This window comes from Cavia porcellus, unplaced genomic scaffold, assembly GCF_034190915.1.
Source record: "Cavia porcellus strain 051 isolate PalLab524CR breed Dunkin Hartley unplaced genomic scaffold, mCavPor4.1 scaffold_2, whole genome shotgun sequence".
NCBI lineage: Eukaryota > Metazoa > Chordata > Mammalia > Rodentia > Caviidae > Cavia > Cavia porcellus.
In genome coordinates, this window is record NW_026947485.1 from 46,517,373 (window position 1) to 46,538,479 (window position 21,107).

At 36.4% G+C, this 21,107-nt stretch overlaps 1 protein-coding gene across 2 annotated transcripts in view; it reads right to left on the reverse strand.

Annotated features, from left to right (window-relative positions):
• The window catches only part of Cped1 (cadherin like and PC-esterase domain containing 1), a 266,447-nt gene that overhangs the window by 83,571 nt on the left and 161,769 nt on the right, over window positions 1–21,107 (reverse strand). The window contains exon 17 of one of the 2 annotated variants that reach the window (XM_063241610.1): window positions 4,384–10,978. The exons of the other annotated variant lie outside the window; for it this stretch is intronic. Coding sequence (XP_063097680.1) covers window positions 10,973–10,978 — 6 coding nt within the window. The 3' untranslated portion in view covers window positions 4,384–10,972. Of the gene's footprint in view, window positions 1–4,383; window positions 10,979–21,107 lie in introns of those variants that run through there. 2 annotated transcript variants of the gene reach the window in all.

Consider the following 21,107-nt stretch of genomic DNA (forward strand, 5'->3'; position numbering starts at 1 on the left):
CAGATACCAGCCTTTTCCTGGGCCACCAAACATAATACAAAATTTAGGGTTGTGAGGTTAAAGTACCATCAATTAATATATCCACTCAATACTCTTTACTTACAGTTATTTGAAAATCATATCCCAGTTCAGTCACCCACTAGGTTATATAACCTTCAAAATGTGACCCAAACACTCTGCTTTATTTTCTACATTTATAGAATGGGCCTAATGATAAATATTTGTGAAAGATGCAAGATCTACAGATGACATCCTGTTTTATCATAAAGAGCACCTTCAGCTGCCTTTTTTCCCCTTTACTTTTCTGTTGCACAGTAGGAGGTTGCTATAAATCTCAGTCTTATAATAGCAGACCAAACAGTAGAGAGGCTGGGGCGGGGAATGGAGAAGAGAGTTACATAGGAAGCATCCCATGAAATTCCAGATCTTGTCAAGAATTTCACAATGCATTAAAATAATTATTTTAGGATTTTATTATCCTATTGCTTCCAATGCATAACAGACAAAATCAAAGAACTTCAGAGTCCTGGAAGAAAATCGAGCTTGCTGACATATTGTGTCTTTCCATTTCGATGTTGATATTTTCACAAACATACTTCTCATAGCTAGAGAAGCCATTCATATGTTGACTTTAAAAGAAAGACTATTAGCTGGAAGCAGTTGTGTCTTCTGCAGTGCGATTATCCACTCCCAGGAAAACCGAACAGGAAGTATGAGAGTCATCACACACATGTGTTGTGTGCCTTAGTGTGCCAGGACCAGTGTTCTTGGGGATGTATTTGGAAGGATCCTGGGCATCTTCTGAACCATATGTGACAATTGTATCTGATATGATTCTAGAATTCTGAAAATGCAATGAATCCTATACATTGATAGCATAGCCAAAGGTTGTGATAACTGGCAAAGTCATACAATTAACATAAAATCACAGCCACAAATCAGTTTTGTGCTCTAAATGTGAAATGTGGGTTGTCAGTGGGTAATGCAGAACCCAGTGTACCATGGTTAGCTTCTTTTGCCAGCTTCTTTTGTCCAGGACAAGTATCAGTACACTGTGAATAATTTAAAATATGTAATGTTCACTGCAGACAATTAATCTGATTTCTTATTATACTAATTTAAAGGCACTCCCTTCTTACAGGAGACCAGCTCTAAACAACAACAACCTTTAACACAGAGTGATCAAGAAACTAACTATAAAAGCTATGTTGAGTTTAAAGTCATTATTATTGAGCTAGTACTCATTTGTGCACACTTTAATTCACTTATACAAGGAAAAAGACACATCTAATAGAATTATTTCATAATTAAAGCCTTACAGGAATTAACACGTGAAAAAACTTTCTGTATTGTTCTTAAAAAGGTACCAGAAATATTCCATTCTGTACACTAATGTGTCAGTAGCAAGATCTATGACATAAACTCATTTTCAGATAATAATATTCCCTATTCTACAAATTTATTACTCATATACATTACAACATACAGGTCTATGTTAAGTTGGGTGCTTTCTGACATTCATTGCTTGATCTGACTCTGACCATCATTCTCAGCTTTATTCACTGCCAAGACTCACAGATAGATAAATCGATTCTTATATATCTACATATACTCTATGTCTATATTTATAGCTAGAGAATAGATCTATATCTATATCTATATCTATATCTATATATCTTTATTTATAGATAGAGAATAGATCTATATATGTATTCACATATATGTATATATACACACATATATTTATACTTTCTCACTCATGTGTATATTCCTTCTTAGTCCTTTCTTATCCTTCTAAACTAGCTTCTGTGCTGTTCTAGAGAAGAGTTCATTGGATGATCTCTAACACTATAACTAAGTAGGCCAACAGGTTAATTAATGGTCTAACCCAAAACACTTTTCTGCAGACTCTGGCTCCACAGATTACTTTGTTTTTACGTCTTTTAGGCTGGGCTTCCACAGCATCCTACAACATGGATCTCCTTCCTGGGCTCTCCTCCAATGCCGCTGACTTTTTACATGAGCTGGCTCCTTCCTTTTCCTGTCCTCCCAGTGGTTCTCTCCTTGGGCTTCGTTTCTCAAGACACTTTAGGTATTCATCTGGCATTACAGACTGAGCTATCTTTGTATACCAATAACATCTCCATCCCCAATGTCAACTTTCTCTTTCAGATTTTAATTAGCTCCTAATAATTCTACTACCTGACCCACCTGCACCATAAAATCTCAAGTTGTCCAGTGAACATCTTAATTTTCTCTACAATGGATGATCTCTAACATCCTAACTAGGATCATCTTAATTTTCTCTATAATGGATGATCTCTAACATCCTAACTAACTAGGATCATCTTAATTTTCTCTATAATTGGATGATCTCTAACACCCTAACTAACTCGGATCGTCTTAATTTTCTCTAGCTCTCCCTTTGTATCCACTGGAGCCACCATTCCCCCTCAGTCATCATTTTGCCTGTTTTATTTATTGCCTTAGCTCTACCCTCGCTGTGCACCTCCACTTTTTCATTCTCCCTCCCACCCCATTAAAACAAAGGCATCTAGCATGGCCCTGTCCATGCTTCTGCACAGTTACCTTTGCACATTAAAAATTTGTCATCCAATGTTGTTGCAGGGGATATTCTTGATCAAGCAGCTCCCAACTCTCTTTCTGCCCCCACAAAACAGCTTTGTCCAGTAGCCAAAATTATCATGGGTGTGATTAGCATAGATAACACAGGAGATCTAGAAATACATAACATCTTAAATCTGAAATGAAATTTAATTTCTGACCAAATGTTTATTCCTCCAGGAAGTCAGAGGCTAGGATTCTTCTACATGTGTTTGCATTCGGCCATGTGGCCATGAAACACTTGGTGGGGTTGCTTCAGAGGCTGTCTCCCCTCTTTTACCATTTGCTGCATCAACTCTTCTCAGTGACTTCATTCAAAAAAGTGAGGGAAAGGCCTTCAGCCCTACTCCTTCAGAGAAGACAGCTGCTAACTTGCACACACACACTGTGTACAGACGATACATTGGAAAAAACTGACCACTGAACTGTTTCAGCTGATTTGAAAATTTTTATTTATTTACAATAAATGCTGGTTTTAACTTTTTAGTCTTTCTAAAGAGTGTTTATGACATTAGTCAAATATCTCAGACATTACATTTCTAATACTCTTTATGAAATGAATTACCTGAGGCAAATATAGGGTCTATATATGAGCTTTTTTGGCTATTTAAATATTTTAAATAAATTCAGAAAATTTTCACAAAAAAACTAGCATTTTCTACTTCTCTGAAATATATGAAGCTTGCCAACATCAGGAAACTGTACAGAATGAAGACTATAATGATGGACAGAGAAGGACGAATGAGCGAGGGCAGCTAGTATCAACTAAGCACTTCCCGTGTGCTGGACTAGTTGGCACACACCAACCCACACAGGCTCACACAGGCACACATGCACGCACACTGACACTGACGTGTTGTTTCCTGGTTTTTGAGGGAAGTAAAATCTTATTTTTCATATTTTCAGATGCTATCAAATGACAGAGCCAAAAAGTAACCTGCATCTCCCTAACTAGGCAGCCATGTTACTAAAATAAAAATTGCTAGAAAAGAATGCAGTTTTATTGTGTCTAAATCTTAGTGGTACTTTTATGAAAAAGAATGAGCCGAAGCCAGAAAACAAACCAAAGATTCAGAACATGGACGCTGCTAGTAGCCTTTGCCACTTTAATCAAGTATCCTGTTGCCAGAATACTCTGGCTTCCTAGGTAGTAAAATGAATTAGCTATAAGTCAAAATGTGACAGATTTATCCTATAGCTATAAATCTTTGTATTCTTTGGAGCACTTCTGGTCACTATTATCATAGATGCTTCCTTTCCAAGGACTGCATAAATCTCTATAATATAAATAACATCTTTTATTTCTGATAACTCTGGTCCTTTTCAAAATGAGAGTCTATGTGCAGAGAAAATGTACAAAAGATATTGAAGGGGCTCATCATACTGTCTGCATAAATGCATTAAGTAGCAATTTTCTTTTTTTTTTACGTAGCAATTTTCTTTCTAACTCAAATATGTTTGACAAAGTATACTTCTTGTTATACAGATCAAAACGTCTCACTCCAGGAGTTTGCACCTTTCAGATACTTGTAAACTGCTGTCTTACTCCTCTCCTTTCCTTCTGGACATAATTAGTTTCTTTAATCATAGCTAATAAATCAGTCCTTTCATTCTCTTAATGGTTTTTCCTGCTCTTCTCTGAACTACATCCAATTGCTTTATACATTTTTAGTAATGTGTAAACCAAAACTAAATGTGATACTCCAAAAATGATCTTTCCCTTAATATGCCACATGTGGTATTACCAAAGCTGCTGGCTCCCTGTAAAACACCTTTTTAAAAAGCAAATGACAAAATCAAAGAAAGCAAAGCAAAACAAAACAAAACAAAAAACAATGAGAAAAAGGTAGCAATGGTCCCTATAACTGTTTTAACTTCAAGGTTATCTTTATAGCTATTTCCCTCTCAATGTTAGTAAGATTTGCTTCCTGTTACGCTTATATCATTTATAATATTATCTATAATATTGTGCTACTATTATTTGTGAAATTCAAATTATTTCAAGAGTACTTTATTTTTCACTTTTCCCTTTTTGTATGTAAAGCCCTCCACTTATTTCTCTAGTGCTCTCTCTGTGACCAGGGTCCTGATGGCACTGGACTAATTCTCTGAATAATTCACACTTGTCTGCCCAGTTAAATTACGAAGTACCCTTCATTCCAGACTGGCTGGCAGAAGAAGCCACTACCTCAAGTCAGTTTGCTGCTTCTTAGACTCCCGCTGCCATCACTTTCTGAAAAACAAGAGTCATATCCCGGGCCCAGCTGCCTGACAAACTCATTTGTTGTCTGAGCTTCTTTTGTCTTCACTGGCCGCTCAGGTGTCAGCCTCAGCCTTCCTCTGTTACCCTCTTATGGTGGAAAAAAGCCGTGCCCTGCTGGTTATTTTCAAAATACGCTGGTCATTAATTCAAATTTTATTTAGACTTAAAAGTTCTTTCTATATGTTACAGATAACTCAACTTCAGTTTTGGAATTCTCTTGAAGCTCTCACATTGGAATTCAAGAAACAACAGTGTTATTTCAATCACAACCTTGATGTATTTTATCTGAGGAAGAATAGAAGACTGGCTGAGATGCAGGGCTCTGGAACAAAGCTGCCTGCCCTGCTCCACCACCCTGTGTAATGAGATACTGTTGTAGTTTGGACCTGGAATGTTCCCCAAAGGCTGAAGCCTTGGCACCAGTCAGTGGTGCTCTTGGGAAGTGGTGGAAGAGGTGGGCGGTGAGTCGTAAGGGAGGGGCGCTTGGAGAGGAACTGGGATCTCGGCCCTTGTTTGCTTCCTGGCATTCATGAGCTCTAGCACCGTGGCTCTATCATGACCTCCCCATCATGATGCATCACCTCACCTCAGGCTTAGAGGGACAGGGCCCAGAGTTCAAGGGCCTCTGCAACCATGAGTTAAAATAAAGCTTGATTCCAAGATTTATTCTCAGATATTTTGCCACAGTAAGGCAAATTTGACTCATCACACTTAAGTGTTTTGTTTCCATATCTGTGAGATGGGGCTATTAGTCTCTTTCCTATAGAACTATAAGATTCAATGAATATGGATCTTAGACTTTAGAAAAGGGGCTATACTTCCAGAGCATTTTTTATTAAATAAAATTCATAAAGAAAGTACAAATAGATTGTATTTTTCAAATAATATTTTCAGAATTCATGAAAACTATTCGGAGGCCAAAACTGCAACTCTTTTTAATTAAAAATATTTTCTAGCTAATTGATCATATAAGTAATCATTAAGTTTATGGGTTTATCTGACTTTGGACATTATATTTCTCATTTGATAGTCTAACATATTATTTCTACTATGTATTTTTTTTTTTTATTTAAGAGGAAAAAAGATAAAAACACAAAACAAACCAAAGCGGCGTAAGGGTACACGCAATACAGAACTACAAAACAAAACAAAACAAAAAACCATAACAGTAAGAAATTACCTGCTAACTACTATGTATTAAAATAAATTCTGTCCACTGGAAAATACATGAAGATATATTGAAGAAAAACAAGAATTTAAGTTTGAGTAATTGTATGTTTTGGCACATACAACTAGAGATTTTTCTAAATTTAAATGGTGGAGATATGTTAACATTTACTGAGTAAATTAGAAATTATATAATCAATAATTTACAAATTATTGAACGATTATTGAAAAAACTTCCTTTGTTGACAATAGAGGAAACTGAGAGCCTTAAAACTCTGATCTACTAAATTTTATGAAGGATGAAAACTTATTTCTTCTAGGACTTTCTATTTCTCAATCATAGTACTTATGACAGTTACATTTAGTTTAATGTAGTATTATTACCTATTAAGCACTTGGTTTTCTGTCTAGACTGAGCTCAAGATGGAAATCATACCTATTTCCCAGCACTGTTATTGTATATCATAATAATGATGTTAACTTTTATTGACTATTTATTTTTGTTCGGCACTGTGTTTTGTATCATATATATTACAATTGCTTACTTATATTTATTGACTTAGTAAGCACGTAAAGTTATAATGAATTAAAAGACCTACATTTATATAGAGAAACACAAAAGACAATTTTTGCCAAACAGACTGGGGCAAAATGAGAAGGGCTCATAATGATCAGCTGTAAATGGCAGAATTAGGGCTCAAAGAGATATAAGAACATGGTTACAGCAACAGAGAAATGTGAAAACCATGGATTTTCTGTAATGAGTCTGATGCTACTGAGTATAGGGAATCTGATAGGAGACATGTGAATTCATTATTCTAGAAGCTAAGCAGATTTGTCATGTGGATTTATTCTTCAACAGCCATGTACTCAATCAACAAATATTCACTGGGTATCGGCCTTCCACATTACACTTTGAGAAGTTCCAGGGATACTAAGACAAGGCAGGAATACATCAGAGGGATATGCAAGTAAACAGAGTATCACTAGGGTGCGGCTGGTGTAAAAGGGTCTGTTGAGGCCAAAGAAGGAAGTGATTTTCTCCCATAGATATAAATACATTCAGCTGCTTCAGTGGTGCCATCTGTACTATGAAAAATAAATTTCAAACACAATGATTTTAAGGTAAAATGATTGAATTAGATATTAATTCAAAAATCAGTTTACAAATGCCTGGGAAAAACTACATCTCAACACTATTATTCTAAATGCAGGGAAAGAGGGTCACCATAGCCACCACTCTTTCTCTCTTGGTATACTTGCCATAGATTAATGAACACACTTATTCATTCAGCAAGTATTTATTGAATATTTATCATGTGCTGGACAGTCTCTCAGATAGGAGAATACAAAAGAGGGGAATTTAAAAAGTTAACATTAGTTTATGTGATAAAATTTAGAACAATGCATTTTTGATCTTTTGGATGGGATGGACTAATTTGGAAATATTAAGACATTTTCACCAACTTCTTAAAAACTGCAAAATAAAACCAGGTGTAGTGGTTGTCATCCCTGTAGTCCCAGTTTCTTGTGAGGCTGAGGCAGGACGAGTCTGAGGCAGCTGGGGTAATTTAGATCCTGTCTCAAAAGATAAAACTTTTTTATCCTTTGTTTCTTTGTTTCTTGGCACAAAAAGATTTGTATAAAAAATCATTTTAAGTTTTTAAAAGTGAAATATCAAGTAGGTAAAGCTGTCAGCTTCTAAACAGTTTTACTAGACCACCTTTCTCAGCAGGTTCCAATTCTGACCAGTAAGAAATACTGTTACTGTGTGTCCACCGTGTATGCCCACAATGAGCGACTCTGCGGAGCACGGCTGAGTCAACTGATGACCTTAGCAGCTGAGCTCAGCTCTTGCCACTTTAAAAACTCTTGAAAGTGAACCAAAACTAATGCATTCTAGTACGTTCTTTCATACCTTACACCCCATACAAAACACAAAACAGTCCACACATTCAGATAGTGCCTCTATAACCTTCCGAAAGTTTCTCAAACTGACTTTATGCTGTAAACGCTTTCAATGGTCTTGGGATCTTGAACATGACTCTCCACCTTGTTAGAATGTGATGCTTAAGAATTAATCAAAGCACCCTGAAAGTGGAAGGTGAAAAATTCAGTCCTGCTAAGCATTCAAAGAGCTCCTTTTTTCCATAAAGCAATGAATTGTGTTGACAGCCCCTTACTGTTTGGGTTCTTCCTCTTTCCTGCAAGGGCAGAGGAGGGTTTGCTATGTGCACTTGTGCTTTTGCCATCATCTGGCTACACTCTGCTTTCATGACCTCTGAGTTAATCCTTCTTTTCTTCTTATTAACAAGTGTAAGCAGGCCAACTTCAAACGAACTATAATAGGTCACCAAGTTTAATGGGCACAGAGATAATCATCTAAATTACATTTTTAGGCCTGATGGAGCAGACAGACTTAGAGGGTACTTTACCAGCATTCGCTGTTAATCAGCAAGGCTGCTGGGTCTCCCAGCGTGGCCGCCTCTGCTTTCCTCCCCAAGGGGCTGGGTCATATTGACTGATTAGCAAAGGCAGCTGCATTAACTTTCTTCTTCCACAAAGTGTGTCTGGTCTCGAAAGGACATGAAAGTTAAATGTGGCCGCAGCTCAAACACCAGACGCACTCTTTTCATCTCTGGGGAATTATCTGCCCTCTACTTGGAGATCATGATCCTCAGCACAACAGTTGTTGCTGATTTTCATGATCTATTAACACTTAGGAATTTTTACATTAAAGAACTTTCTCCTGAACTGATTTCTTGCATCATCTAGGAAAATACCATTACCAATTGTACATTTTTTTTTATTGTTCCATGAGTCTTAACTTTAAAAAGAATTAAAAAAATGGAAGTACTCTAAAGATAAAAGACCAAAATAACTTTACCTCTTAAAATCCAAGGATAAACATCCTTTTGAAATGGCAGAACATGTCTTTCTGAATTGGTTTTACAATGCCAATTCATGCAGTTTGATTACACATTTTGGTTTATTACTAATGAAAACAGCAGCTTTTCCCTGAGTACAATAGGATGTCAGGAATATGTATTAAGCCAAAACTCTAAAAAAAGAGTGACCTGAAATCATTCAAAATTAATCAATATGCCTGCTGTATAAATGAATAGAGTACATCTCTCATCTGTGTAACACTCCATAACTGACAAAAGTCTTTTATATTTATTACCAATTATTATTAATAACAACATACCAAAATAGGCTAGAGCAAGTTTTATCTCTATTTTGCATATCATAGCAATTTTCTGGGATGTGGCATGCTCAGTGTCACTGAGGTAATAAATCAGTGCACCATTCCAGGTCTTCCAACATCATACCCAACTCATATACATAATTGAATAACATTTTGCAAAATATGATCTTCTTCTGAATTTTACTAGTGGCTTTGTTTTTCTTTATAAGCCTAACTCCAAGAGGCCCTAATTGCAGAGCTTGTCGGTAAATTGTGTTTACTCAAATTAGCATTCTAAAGTGGACAGAATCAGATATAGTAAGCTGATTCAATAAGAAGGAGGTTGATTTGTCAATATAGCCACATACATTATAATGTTTTAAAAACTTGGACTGCTCTCAATAGCATTAAGCTTATAAGAGCCACAGACATATGAAATCATATGTTGGTTTAATGCAGAAGAAACTAGAAATCTAACAAATGAAATATGAGTGATTTATATGAAAGCCAGAATTGAAAGAAATACTTGATCTTCATGAGTTCCAGTCTTATAACATCTGAAGACATTTTCTGAATTATAAAAAAAATTTACTTTATATATTCATAAAAAAGAAGCGAAAAGGAACAAAACAATTTTGAAACTTTATACTGTATGTAGTCATGGTTAATTATTCAGAGAACTGACTTAATTCATGGGTGCATTATGAACTCTATGGTAAGATCTCCAGACGCTGGAGTTGGAAAGAGAAGGAAACTGCAAAGCAGAAGGAATTAATTCTAAAAGATAGAATTTTAAATAACATGAATATTGCACTAAAAATTTCATTGCACTTCCATGACTAAATACTATGATGAAGGGAGTTAAGATAATTGAAAGATATTCATGCATAATTATACTCTCAAACCTGAATCTGGTCTGCTAATAAACAAAGTCTTTCTTTTCATTTATGGTCAATTTAGAGCCTTTATTTTGAAAATTTGACAAGAAAAGTGTGCTTTTGCTTTTACAGAGTCAGATGTTATGTAAACAAAAACATAAAAAAGGAAAACACATTTTAAATACTTAAGTGAATATATATATATATTTTTTTTTGGCATTACTGGGGATCGAACTCATGACCTCATGCTTGCCAGGCAGATACTTATGCCACTGAGCTAAACCCCCAGCCCTTAAGTGAATAAATTTGCATCCAACATTTATGACTGTTTGGCAGGTGTTTCACCTGATATTTGGTAAATTTTTCCTTTTCTTTCCTTTTTTGTTTTCATAGATTCAAATTGTGTTTAACAAAGGAAGTAAAACTGAGAAACAATAATTTATGCTATTTAAATAATCACTGACCTATTCAATTTGCTGTCACATTACATAAGTAAATCATGCTTGCCTTTCAAATTTTAAGAAATCCAAGAAAAATCTTTGAAAATACTTTCATTGTTTACCATTCCTTATAAGAAAAACTAGACAATGTTGAGAAAATGAATAGAAACATATTTGTATCATAAAATATACAACAGTGGTGAATCTAGAACTGGAAGTGAAGTTATGGGAAGCATCGCGAAAAGATTGTATTACTCAACTTTCCATCTGCAACAAATTCTTGAGATAATTTATGAAGAAGGAATGCTTATTTTGGCTCAGTTTTGGAGGTCCAGCCCATGGTCAGTTGTTTTGTAAGGCTGAAGCTATAGGTAGCACTTCCTGGCTGGAGTATGTAGCCTTGCAAATCTGTTTAATCCTAGTTAAGGAACAAAAGAAGAAAAGGCCAGGGTGACAGAGTCCCTCTCAAGATCACACCCCCATGACCTAAAACTCCCACTTGGTCCACCTCTTGAAGCTTCTACCATTTTTCAACAGCAGAAAGCTGGGAACTATTACTTTAACATATAAACTTTGGGGGACATTTCAGATCCAAATTATAGTAAAGGAATTCACTTTATTCCCTGAAAAAATACCTCCTTGGTGACACTGCCTAAAAGCTTATATTTTTATGTGCAAATACAGGCTTTTCTGAGTGATAAAGAAATAGCCTTTCTTATTATCTAAATGAGAGAATATCAAACTGTATTGAGAGGAACGTACCTGAGCTGCATAACCCTACAAGAAGGTGTTTTTTAATATGAGGAAGTAAGAGTGTGAGCTCATGTTTAGCAGAAACCAGTAGGTCTTAAAATTCAGTTCCTAGCCCAGAGGCAGGATATTAGTATCACCTAGAAATTCATAAGGCATGTAAATTCCTGGGCCAATTCGGGTCAACTGAGCCAAAAGCCAGGGCTGGGGGCAGCAATCTGTTTTAGCAAGATGCCAAGAGATTTGAGACACATTCTGGTTTGTCAATCACTAGCTTAAGAAAAGGCCCTGGCAAAGGAGAAATGAAAGAAAGCCAAAGTGGCCACCCTACAGCAAGGGTTCCTGATTATATGACGGACCCTGTGCCTGTAGGAGAAAGTGTTCATAAACACTGCCTGTAGGCCGTCAGAAATGATCAAAGAAATCAGGGCCCAGATGGCATTTAAGAAGTTAACCACAGAAGGGAACCAGACTAAAGAGGAGTTGGGTGGCAAATTGTGGATATAATCTTGAAATCCACTGTGACACACAGCCCCTTTAAACCTTGTGCCAAGTATCCAGCAGCGGGCAGGCTCAGGGGCATCTTGAAAAGGACATTAACACAGGATCGGTTTAGCCTCCTCCAATCAAACCTGTGATGCCCTGAGCTTTTTTGCTCCTTGATACTTAGAAACACACACTGAAAAAAAGAAAGCAGCATCTATAAATAGGGATAAAGGACATGCTTCCAGATTTTCATTAGCTGAAAATATTTAGATTAATGAGATTTAAAAAGCCATTTTGTTTGCTTAGCCCTGTGATTCCTGAACTCTTTAATATTGCCACAAAGTGATCAGTTAGCCTATGCTTTGGATACTTTAAAGGAAAACTTGGTGCCTTTGGAGGTGATAGGAATGAGAATAGACTTTGTTATGTTGAACTGGCAGCTGTTTTGGGAAGCTTAACAAAACACTAGGATTGGGAGAATTTGCCATTTTTAAAATGTCACCCATTATTAGCCCCTTCTTATTGGGGGCATTCTCTACCATAAAAGCCAGATCATTTTGCTTCTCATTTGTTAAGTGGCACAAGGGCATCTGATGTACAATACATGTGGCCAACTGGGTGTCCAACACTTTAAATTTGAAGAATTTGGAGCATATGACACAAATAAGAAGAGACAGCTTAGGATTCACCCATGATCTTTACATTCAGCAGCAGGTGCAGAAGCATCATACTGGGGAATCTGGAAAAGGAATGTGTGACATGGTGTGACATGGTAGTCCCTACTATTTTCTTTGATCTCTATTTCCTGGTTCATTGTTCTTCTCCCAATAGCTCAATTCTGTGAGTGTGCAGAAATGTTTTTAGTATGTTTATATTTGGTTTAGGTTAGCAAGGATTGTTTTCTATATTTTGCACTGAATAACTTTGAACGATAAAGTAGATGGAATGGAAGATTCCTGGAAGAGTGGAGTTCAAATAATGCACAGAGAGTAGAGATGTTCCACATATTTAAATTCAGTCATTTAAGTACAAGTGATTCATATCATTGGAGAATGAATGGAGTTCGTGAAGAGAGCTGAGACGGCAAGAAACATTTCATTAATTATTTTTAGATATAAAATCCTGAGACTAGAAAGGATTAACACTGTATTAAATGTAGTATTTGTTTTCTATTACCATTTTGTTCATAATTTATTCATATCCATTCCTATCCACGAGGTTTGAAAAGGATTTACTTCTTACTTGTTCTAGGGTTGAACATTAGTTGAACTCAAATAATAGTAAATAGTTGGACATAAAATCCAATAAAGGATAATGAAATTTACTCCAATTTAGAAAAAAACAAATCAGGACTATGATAGGGCCACAGCCAGGTGTGATTATGTGAGGAGACCTATATCTGCCCCCAAACTCACAGAGTCTGAAGAAAAAATAACAAACAGAATCCATAGCTTTGAGTTAGAGAGGAAAGAAATAACCTCAGTAAAGGAAAGAGTCAGACTTCACCTGTAGTTATAAATCTCTCTGAATTTTGTTCCATTACATCAGCTGGAATTCAATTATACCAATTAGGGTTTTTAACATTAGCAATACAAATTGTCTTAATCATTAAGATTCAAAACCCTGTTCTTTTCTCCCCACATACACACAGATTAAGTTTATCATTAACAATATGAAGAACTGGACAATATTATAAGACACTAATGGGCTCTGAGTTTAATCTGATTATAGTTTTATTTCTTTGTTTATTTGGCAGAGGGCTCCTTTTTAAAAAGCATTAGTCAAAGTATAATGCTTGGGAGATCTTGAATTGCAACTCATATCTCAAGGCGTGAGTCAATGTGTTTCGAAGAATCAGTAAATCTAGCAAGACTAAACCAGCATTCCACAATAGAGATGTTGAGCACAGCAGAGTTTGTTCTGAACAAGGCATGTATTTTCCACTTCACCTTGGTCCTCACCACCCCTTATTGCTGCACACAGCCGATCTGTCATTTGTCCTCCTCTGAAAGGCTCTATGTTTCATGATGTTATGGTTGGTAAGGCCTGTTACAGGTCTTTTAAACTGTAAAGAATCACCTGTCTTGGAAGAAGAATTAACACATACTTAGAACCTTAATCATGTTCTATATACTGAGCTGTGGGAATTATTGGAGGAGATAGAGTATGATTTGATTGTGAAAATATTCAAATCTTTGTTTATAAACATTTTGCTTCATGACTAAGCAGGTTTCCTCGTGTGTCAGCTGGAGCAAAAATACCATGGTTACTTAAGCGCGGCCAATTGTATGAGTATTAATATCATGAGATTCAAATCTAGACAGACTTGGGTTTAAGCCCCAAGTCTGCCTCTTGTCTAGAATGATAGTGCCCATCCCATGTGGTTATCACATACATTACAGTGATAAGATGTGGCAAGACCTATCAATTATGATAGATTGCTTTATTGTGTGATTTTATTCCAATCATGGGTACTAATTTTTTGGGAGGCTTAACTTGTAAATATATTAAATAAGAAATAATTTTATTGGTTTCTAATAACTGCTACTATGATGCTCCCTTGACCAACCTGCTGACTTTCTTAATAGATCTGGCTTCCTTAATGATATTAAAGTCCTATATAATCGAATTTTTTTCATTGCCAGTTATTAAAACAGGTTCATTTCCACTAAACATTTAGTCTCGTGTTGAACCCAAAGCTCTTCCTAGGGAAGGTTAGAGTTGCTGCTCCTACAGCTAAGGGCAGGTAGAGAAATATTTTAGGTATAATAATAAAAGAACCTTTTCTGTTCTCGGGCATATACACATCTTTCTCTAATTATTCAAGAAATCAAGAGTCAAGGTGGTCTTGTGAAAGGATTTGCAGAAGTAGTAAAGATTCTAACACTGAATGTTGACACTGAATTCAGACAACTAAATCTGCACCCAGAGTTCCGTGATGGAGAAGACAGATTTATCCTGAGAGAAATTCAAGGCGTGAGTCTCCACTGCCAGTTTAAGAGAGGATCATGTGGCAAGGATGCAGGTGGCCTATGAGTGCTGTGACTAACACTAGCAAGGAAACAAGCACTTAATCCTGTAAGTGCAGGGAACTGCATTCAATCAACAATGGCAACAGTTCAGGAGTGGAGTCTTCCCTAGCACCACCCAACAAGAATTCAGTCTGGCCAGCAACTTGAGTTCAGGTTTTGAGCTGGAAGCAGGAAACTCCTGTCCCTGGATATTGGAGCTGCCATGTTATGAACTAGTGGTCTTAGGGTGCTAAATTTGTGGTAGTTACATAGCCATAGAAAACTAGTACTGGAGGTTTTAGGGTGATAGATGGAGTATGTGTCATCTTTCCTAGATAGCTTCTCTTGATTTGAAGCAGGAGGAAGGAGAGGGAGAGACAAAATACTTGAGGAGGCAGGTGCCTAGGATGCTGAGGCTCAGTGAGTTCTTCAGCTGGGCCTGACTTGAGCCATTTTGTGGGTGCTTTTAGGTCCCATGATGGATTCCTGCTGAGCCTTTTAGAGAGCCTAGTTTTTGATTACTTCTGCAACTTCAACTCTGGAGCTTGGGACAGGAACATCTTTAACTGCAGAGAATTCAAGGTTCCTGCACTTTCTTAGCCTAGTGATCCTGATGAGTGGTAGTTTCTCCACAAGCTCTTTCTCCTTGTCTGATAGCTTAAGGCCATTCTTCAATTAGGTAGATTTCCAACTGAGTAAAACAAACAACTTTCTCTCACAGCTATGTCCAAGCTTCACAGGTGATTGCTTAAAGAGGTAAAATCTTGGGGCTGTCACACTTTCCCCAGGGAGGTGGGCATGGGGAAGGAAATAGTCTCACCTGTGTCAGATAATGACAACTCTCTGGATGCTGAGTATGCAAAAATCTGAGGCACAGAAGGCCTTGGTTTTTGTTTTGTTTTTTTCACTGAAGTGTGAAGAAACCATACATTATTTGGTACCTTCCAGGTCAGAATGATGTCAATGTTATTCTGCTACAAAACATTTTGGAAGAATGTCTTATTCCTATGAAGAGCATAATAACAAAAAATCAAACCTGTATTTAATTTCGTACTAGGCTTGCACAATATCATTTAAATGTAATGTATTAAATAAGAATATTTCAGGCATTATGCTAAATAAGAGCAATCAAAAACCTAGGTTTTGTCCTAGGGACATTTAGGGTGCTAGTGCCTCTGTGTGTGCATGCGTGCATATGTGTGCAAAACTGCGTGCATGAGCAAGAGCGAATCAGAGACAGAGACAGAGGCAGGAGAGAGAAAGTAGCAGGAACAGGGTTAGCTATGACATCAACAATCATTTCAGCATCTTGAACAATACTCAGATAATAGGAAGGTGAATCTATGCTGTTTAAAATGGAATTTGGATGAGTTTGTGAGTGTTTTTAATAAAAATAAAAGGTAACTTCACTTAAAAATATTTTTAAATAAAATAGTTTAAGATTTATAATACACATTCTCTTAAAAACCTTCCTTGACATAATGAATATTTTTAAAAAGATAAGGAGGTAGATGAATGATAGATGATAGATACAGAAATAAATAATATTGACAGAAGTAAAAACTCTTGGTCAAATCAGAGGCCTTCTTTGATCTCCCCCACATCAGGATTTCAGTGAAAACCAATAATTCTTCACTTGGGATCCCCAGAGAAGTTTTGGAAATTTTGAGGTTTCTGAATCCAAAGGGTAAATTTCATGAATTTCTTTTTTTCTCTTTGAATGTGAAATTTAAAATTTATATCATTTTTGTTATACTGGATAAAAAGTGAAATTTTTATTTTGTGGGTCTGCAAAAGTAACTTTTGAAGTCAGATGTATTTATCAACATACTCATTAGAGACATTTTTTTCCCTGAAGTTTTGGACCAAGTTTGTAAACCAACCCTAGTATGGTTTAGATATTCATGATTGTTTACACATGTTTCAGTAACAAAATATATTTGGGAGGTGGTATTTTACTTTTAGGATTTGGGACAGCTGGAAGTTATTATCATTATGGTTAAAAATGCTCTAACTGGATAATGGTGTTAAGAAGAATATAACATTCTGAAATCCTTCCTCTGAACATGGAACACACATCATTTTATTAAGTTGAATTATTAAATATGGATTGGCTGATATCTAGCCAATTACACGGGAGGTGGCTAAAGAATTAGGTTCTTAGAGGACGTTATTACATAGAAATGACTGCCTTGTTATTATTAGTAATATTGTTATATAGAGAAACCTTTGTATTCCTTTTAAGGGCTAACTAATTAATATTTCACACACCGCAGTGACAGATTCTAATTAAATCTTTTATGAAATAGGTCATCTTTTCTAATCATGATGCAACCTATCAAATGCCTTAGAGAAATGTAGAAATCCTTTTCATATTTGCTTCTCAGATAAAAAAGAGGATGATTAATAAGGGATTCTGAGGCTCCCAGAACCTGTTTCTTCCAAGCAGCTAGACTATGTTAAGAGCCAAGAGGAAGCAAAGTTCAAAGGAAATTCATCTAATATTTGCGCTCTGGCTGTAAAGGGGGTGAGAGGCTGTTCACTGGCAGTGTGTGGCCAGTTGGCAGGGAGGGCAGCCTGCCAGACCGAAGGGTTATGGTGATCACAGATGGACTTAGCATGAGGAGGAAGATGCCAGAGCTCCAGGCAGCGCAGGCTATTTTGGGAGTTTTACACGAATCATTAGTTTTTTTATTTAATGCCAGTATTGACACAGAGAAATGTATTTGTTGAGTTCCTAACAAAAGTGCAACCCATACACAGCACTAAGAGTTGATATAGTAACTACCTTCCATGTTGACTGCATAACCTAACAAAGTACCTTTCACTTGTTGATTGATTTTTGAAGACTTTCAGATTACCAAAGTATGCCTCTTTCTTGGAAACCCCAATCAAGGAGAATTCTTCCAAATGATTTTTAATCACCTCTTAAATACACAGTATTCCTTTCATCAAAATGATTTTTTTTTACAGTTTTTCTATTTTGTGGTATTCAAGACAGTGCCTCTAAGATTTAATAAGTAAAGGCATGGAGTGGTTAAGTACATATTCTAAAGAATCCTTTTTAGTCAAGGAGAGCAGCCAGGAATTTGCACTTCATTGTTATAGATTTAGAATTGTTTCCACATTAGTGGCTTTCTTAAGGATAGGATGCTAGCTGGCTTGGAGAACTCAGGAAACCTCTGCGCCCAGAGCCCTTCTACAAAAGGCACAGCCTCTCAGGAGGCTCAGTATTTGACTGCACACCCTCCGCCTTACTCTGCCCCTCTCAGGCAATAAGCCTTGCCTTATGGCTCATCTCCAGATGCCTTCCAAGAGCCACACACACACATAGGTGGCGCTTTTGGAAAGTGATAAAATCATGGGGGCTGGATAGTTGACTTTCTGTAGGGAGATGCAGTCAGGTCAGAAGAGGAGGTCACTGGGGGCGTGGTCTCTCACTCTGGTTTGTCCCTTCACTCTTTGCTTCCTGGTTACCAAAGTGTGAGCAGCTTTTCCCGGCTAGATCCCTTCCTTATGCAGCTTCTGCCCAGAGCTTGCTGACAGCAGATTGTAACTGTGAGGCAAAACAAACCTCTCCTCCTTTAAATTGCCAATGTTGGGTATTGTGTCTCAGCGATGAGAAAAATGCACCTCGCTGCATTTTGAATGGACCAAGTGCATTGTGAATGCACTTAGGCAAGTTAGTGAGGTTTACTTATATGTAGGCAAGCTGCTGGGTATCAATGAGCCCTTCACTCAAAAGTGTAATATAAAACGAGCCCAAGACTCTCCTAACAAGAGCAGAGCTGCTGGCTGCACAAGTGTAGGTCAATTCTACAGCAAGAAACACACACAACCTCCTCTACTAGCATTTCCTCTGTTAGAACTTTCTCGACTCTCATTTCCTATTGTCAGCTGTGCCACTCACGCCTACCCCTACATTAAAAATGTCACGGGGGGAGGGGCGCTGGGGATTTAGCTCAGCGGCATAAGCGCCTGCCTTGCAAGCAGGCAGTCGTGAGTTTGATCCCTGGTACCGATAAAAACGAAAAAGACAAAAAAAAAAAAAAAAAAAAAAAAAAAAAAGTCACAGGGTTTCCTGGCGTGCTTGTCCCCTTCCTACACCTCTCATTATTAAGGTGTGTTAAGTGGATTTTGAAGGATCCTAATATCTCAATCTGATTTGTAAATGTTCTTCTATACAAAAAGTAATAAGTTCAAGTTTCAAATAATAATCTTAAAATTAATTTTTGGGTGCCAAAGCCTTTTGGAAAATATATACTTAGTTCAGCGATCGTGTTTTAGAATGTCACACAGTGATCAAGACAAGAGCTTCTAAGTAACGGGGCTGTGGAACCAGGTTGCTTAAGTTCGAAAGTGGGCTCTGCTACTCAGATGCTATGTGACCTTGGCAAGTTCTCTGTGCCTCATTTCTTCAGCTACGATGTGGGAAATCACCGAACTGTCTACCTTGTATTTTGTTTGGGAAATTGAGTTAATAAATGTAAAGCAAGTAGAATAGTAACTGCCACTTAATAACAGCTCAATACATGTTAAATAGCATGCATTGTAAAAGTTCTCAAAGGGGACAAATCTCTAATATTCAAGTCGTTTAGAACAAATTATGAATTTTAAAATGAGAGAACGTAGTAAGCAGTTTTCATTGAAATTATGATACAAATATATATGAAATAAGATTTGCTCCTCATTTATTTTATTATTAAGTCTGAGTAAATTTGTGGATCTTTGAAAGGACAACTTTCAAAATGCAGTACATTTTTAGAGATTATACACAAGAAAAATTTAAATTACATTATGATTGTATCCTGTGCATGACAAAACAGGTAATATCTTTATCTTTTGTTGCTTTTTTATGAAAAATGGCACCAGGAACCATCTCACTCAAGATGGAAAGAAATTGTTTTTTTCTTTTTGTTAACACAAATTCTTAGTCTGTCAACTGACATGGACAGTAAGTAAAGGTGTAAATTTAATCAAGCAGTTTTCAAAATTAAAGCACTTACACTCAATTCTAGAATTTTGAAAAATCACATTCAATACAAAAATTTATTATACAACTTAGCATATGCAATTTATTTAGCAAAGCTCTTCATATTTTGACAACTGATTAAACATAAACTTCAATGTAAGCAAGCTGAAAAATCTCTAACACAATTTACTATCAACTATTGTAATGGTCCAACTAACCTGCTCTGAAACCTGGTTTTATTGTTATATCTATCTTTTCTTTCTCTTTCTTTAAAATAAATAAAAATCCCTCCTCCCATCCTTTCCCTGTGAAAACTACACAAAATGTCTATTTTAAACTTTCCTCTTGAACTAATCTGAAGACATATTTTATTTATGTTTAATTTATATTTAATTTTATGAGCTCTTTATGTCCCAATCTCTGTGCCAAGATCTTCATACTATTAATTGGATTTTTTTCCTTAAAACTTCCACCTACGGCGAATTTTATTCCTATCTTATAATAAGAAATTTGCCCAGGATCTCCAAAAAGTAATTAGTGATCTGTGGCTCAAATCTAAAAAGATTATTTCACTTGAAAAAAAGATTATTTCACTTAATCTAAAAGATTATTTCACTTGAAAAAAATTTCTCCTCTATTATTTCTTACACCTTTGAAATCTAGGTCTCTTATCTTTGTTAGAAGTTTAATTTTAAAATACTATGTCATGTCAGGAATCCCACATGCAATATTTCTTTTCCAAATCATTAGATCTAGAAAAGGTTATCATCAAGAAAATGGAAGGTACAGGAATAAGCGGTGTGGGGGGAGGGAATTAGTGAAACCTCAGATAATTGACTGGAAGTCTGCACCCGAGTACAGAAGAATGAAGTCTTGAGGAGCAGGAGGGCACTGAGGTAGAGAACCTACTCTGCTTTGAAGGTGAGGTCATGTGCAATGTTCTAAACTCAGTCCTGCCTTTAAAAATGGAATATGAATGAGAAAGGAAACAAGAAAAATTAGCAGCATTTTCAAAAGAAGTTAAATATGTCAAAACAGTAAAGGCTCCTAATTCTGTCTTCAGGGAACATGTGTCAAACTGGCCTGTGGTTCTGCTATTGGTGAAACCATCTGCAAAGAATATTCCATTCCCCGTTTTTTGTTCCTACAACACATGTCTATTAAAAGAAATGTCATAGTTAAATGGATGTGGAAATTTTCTCAGCATTACCTAATTGGAGCATTGCGCCAAGCTTTCTTTGAACAAAAAACGATTGGTTATATCCTGCTGAAAGAAAGCACATCAGTATCTTTGACTAATGACAATATAAACAATTCCAATGATGGAT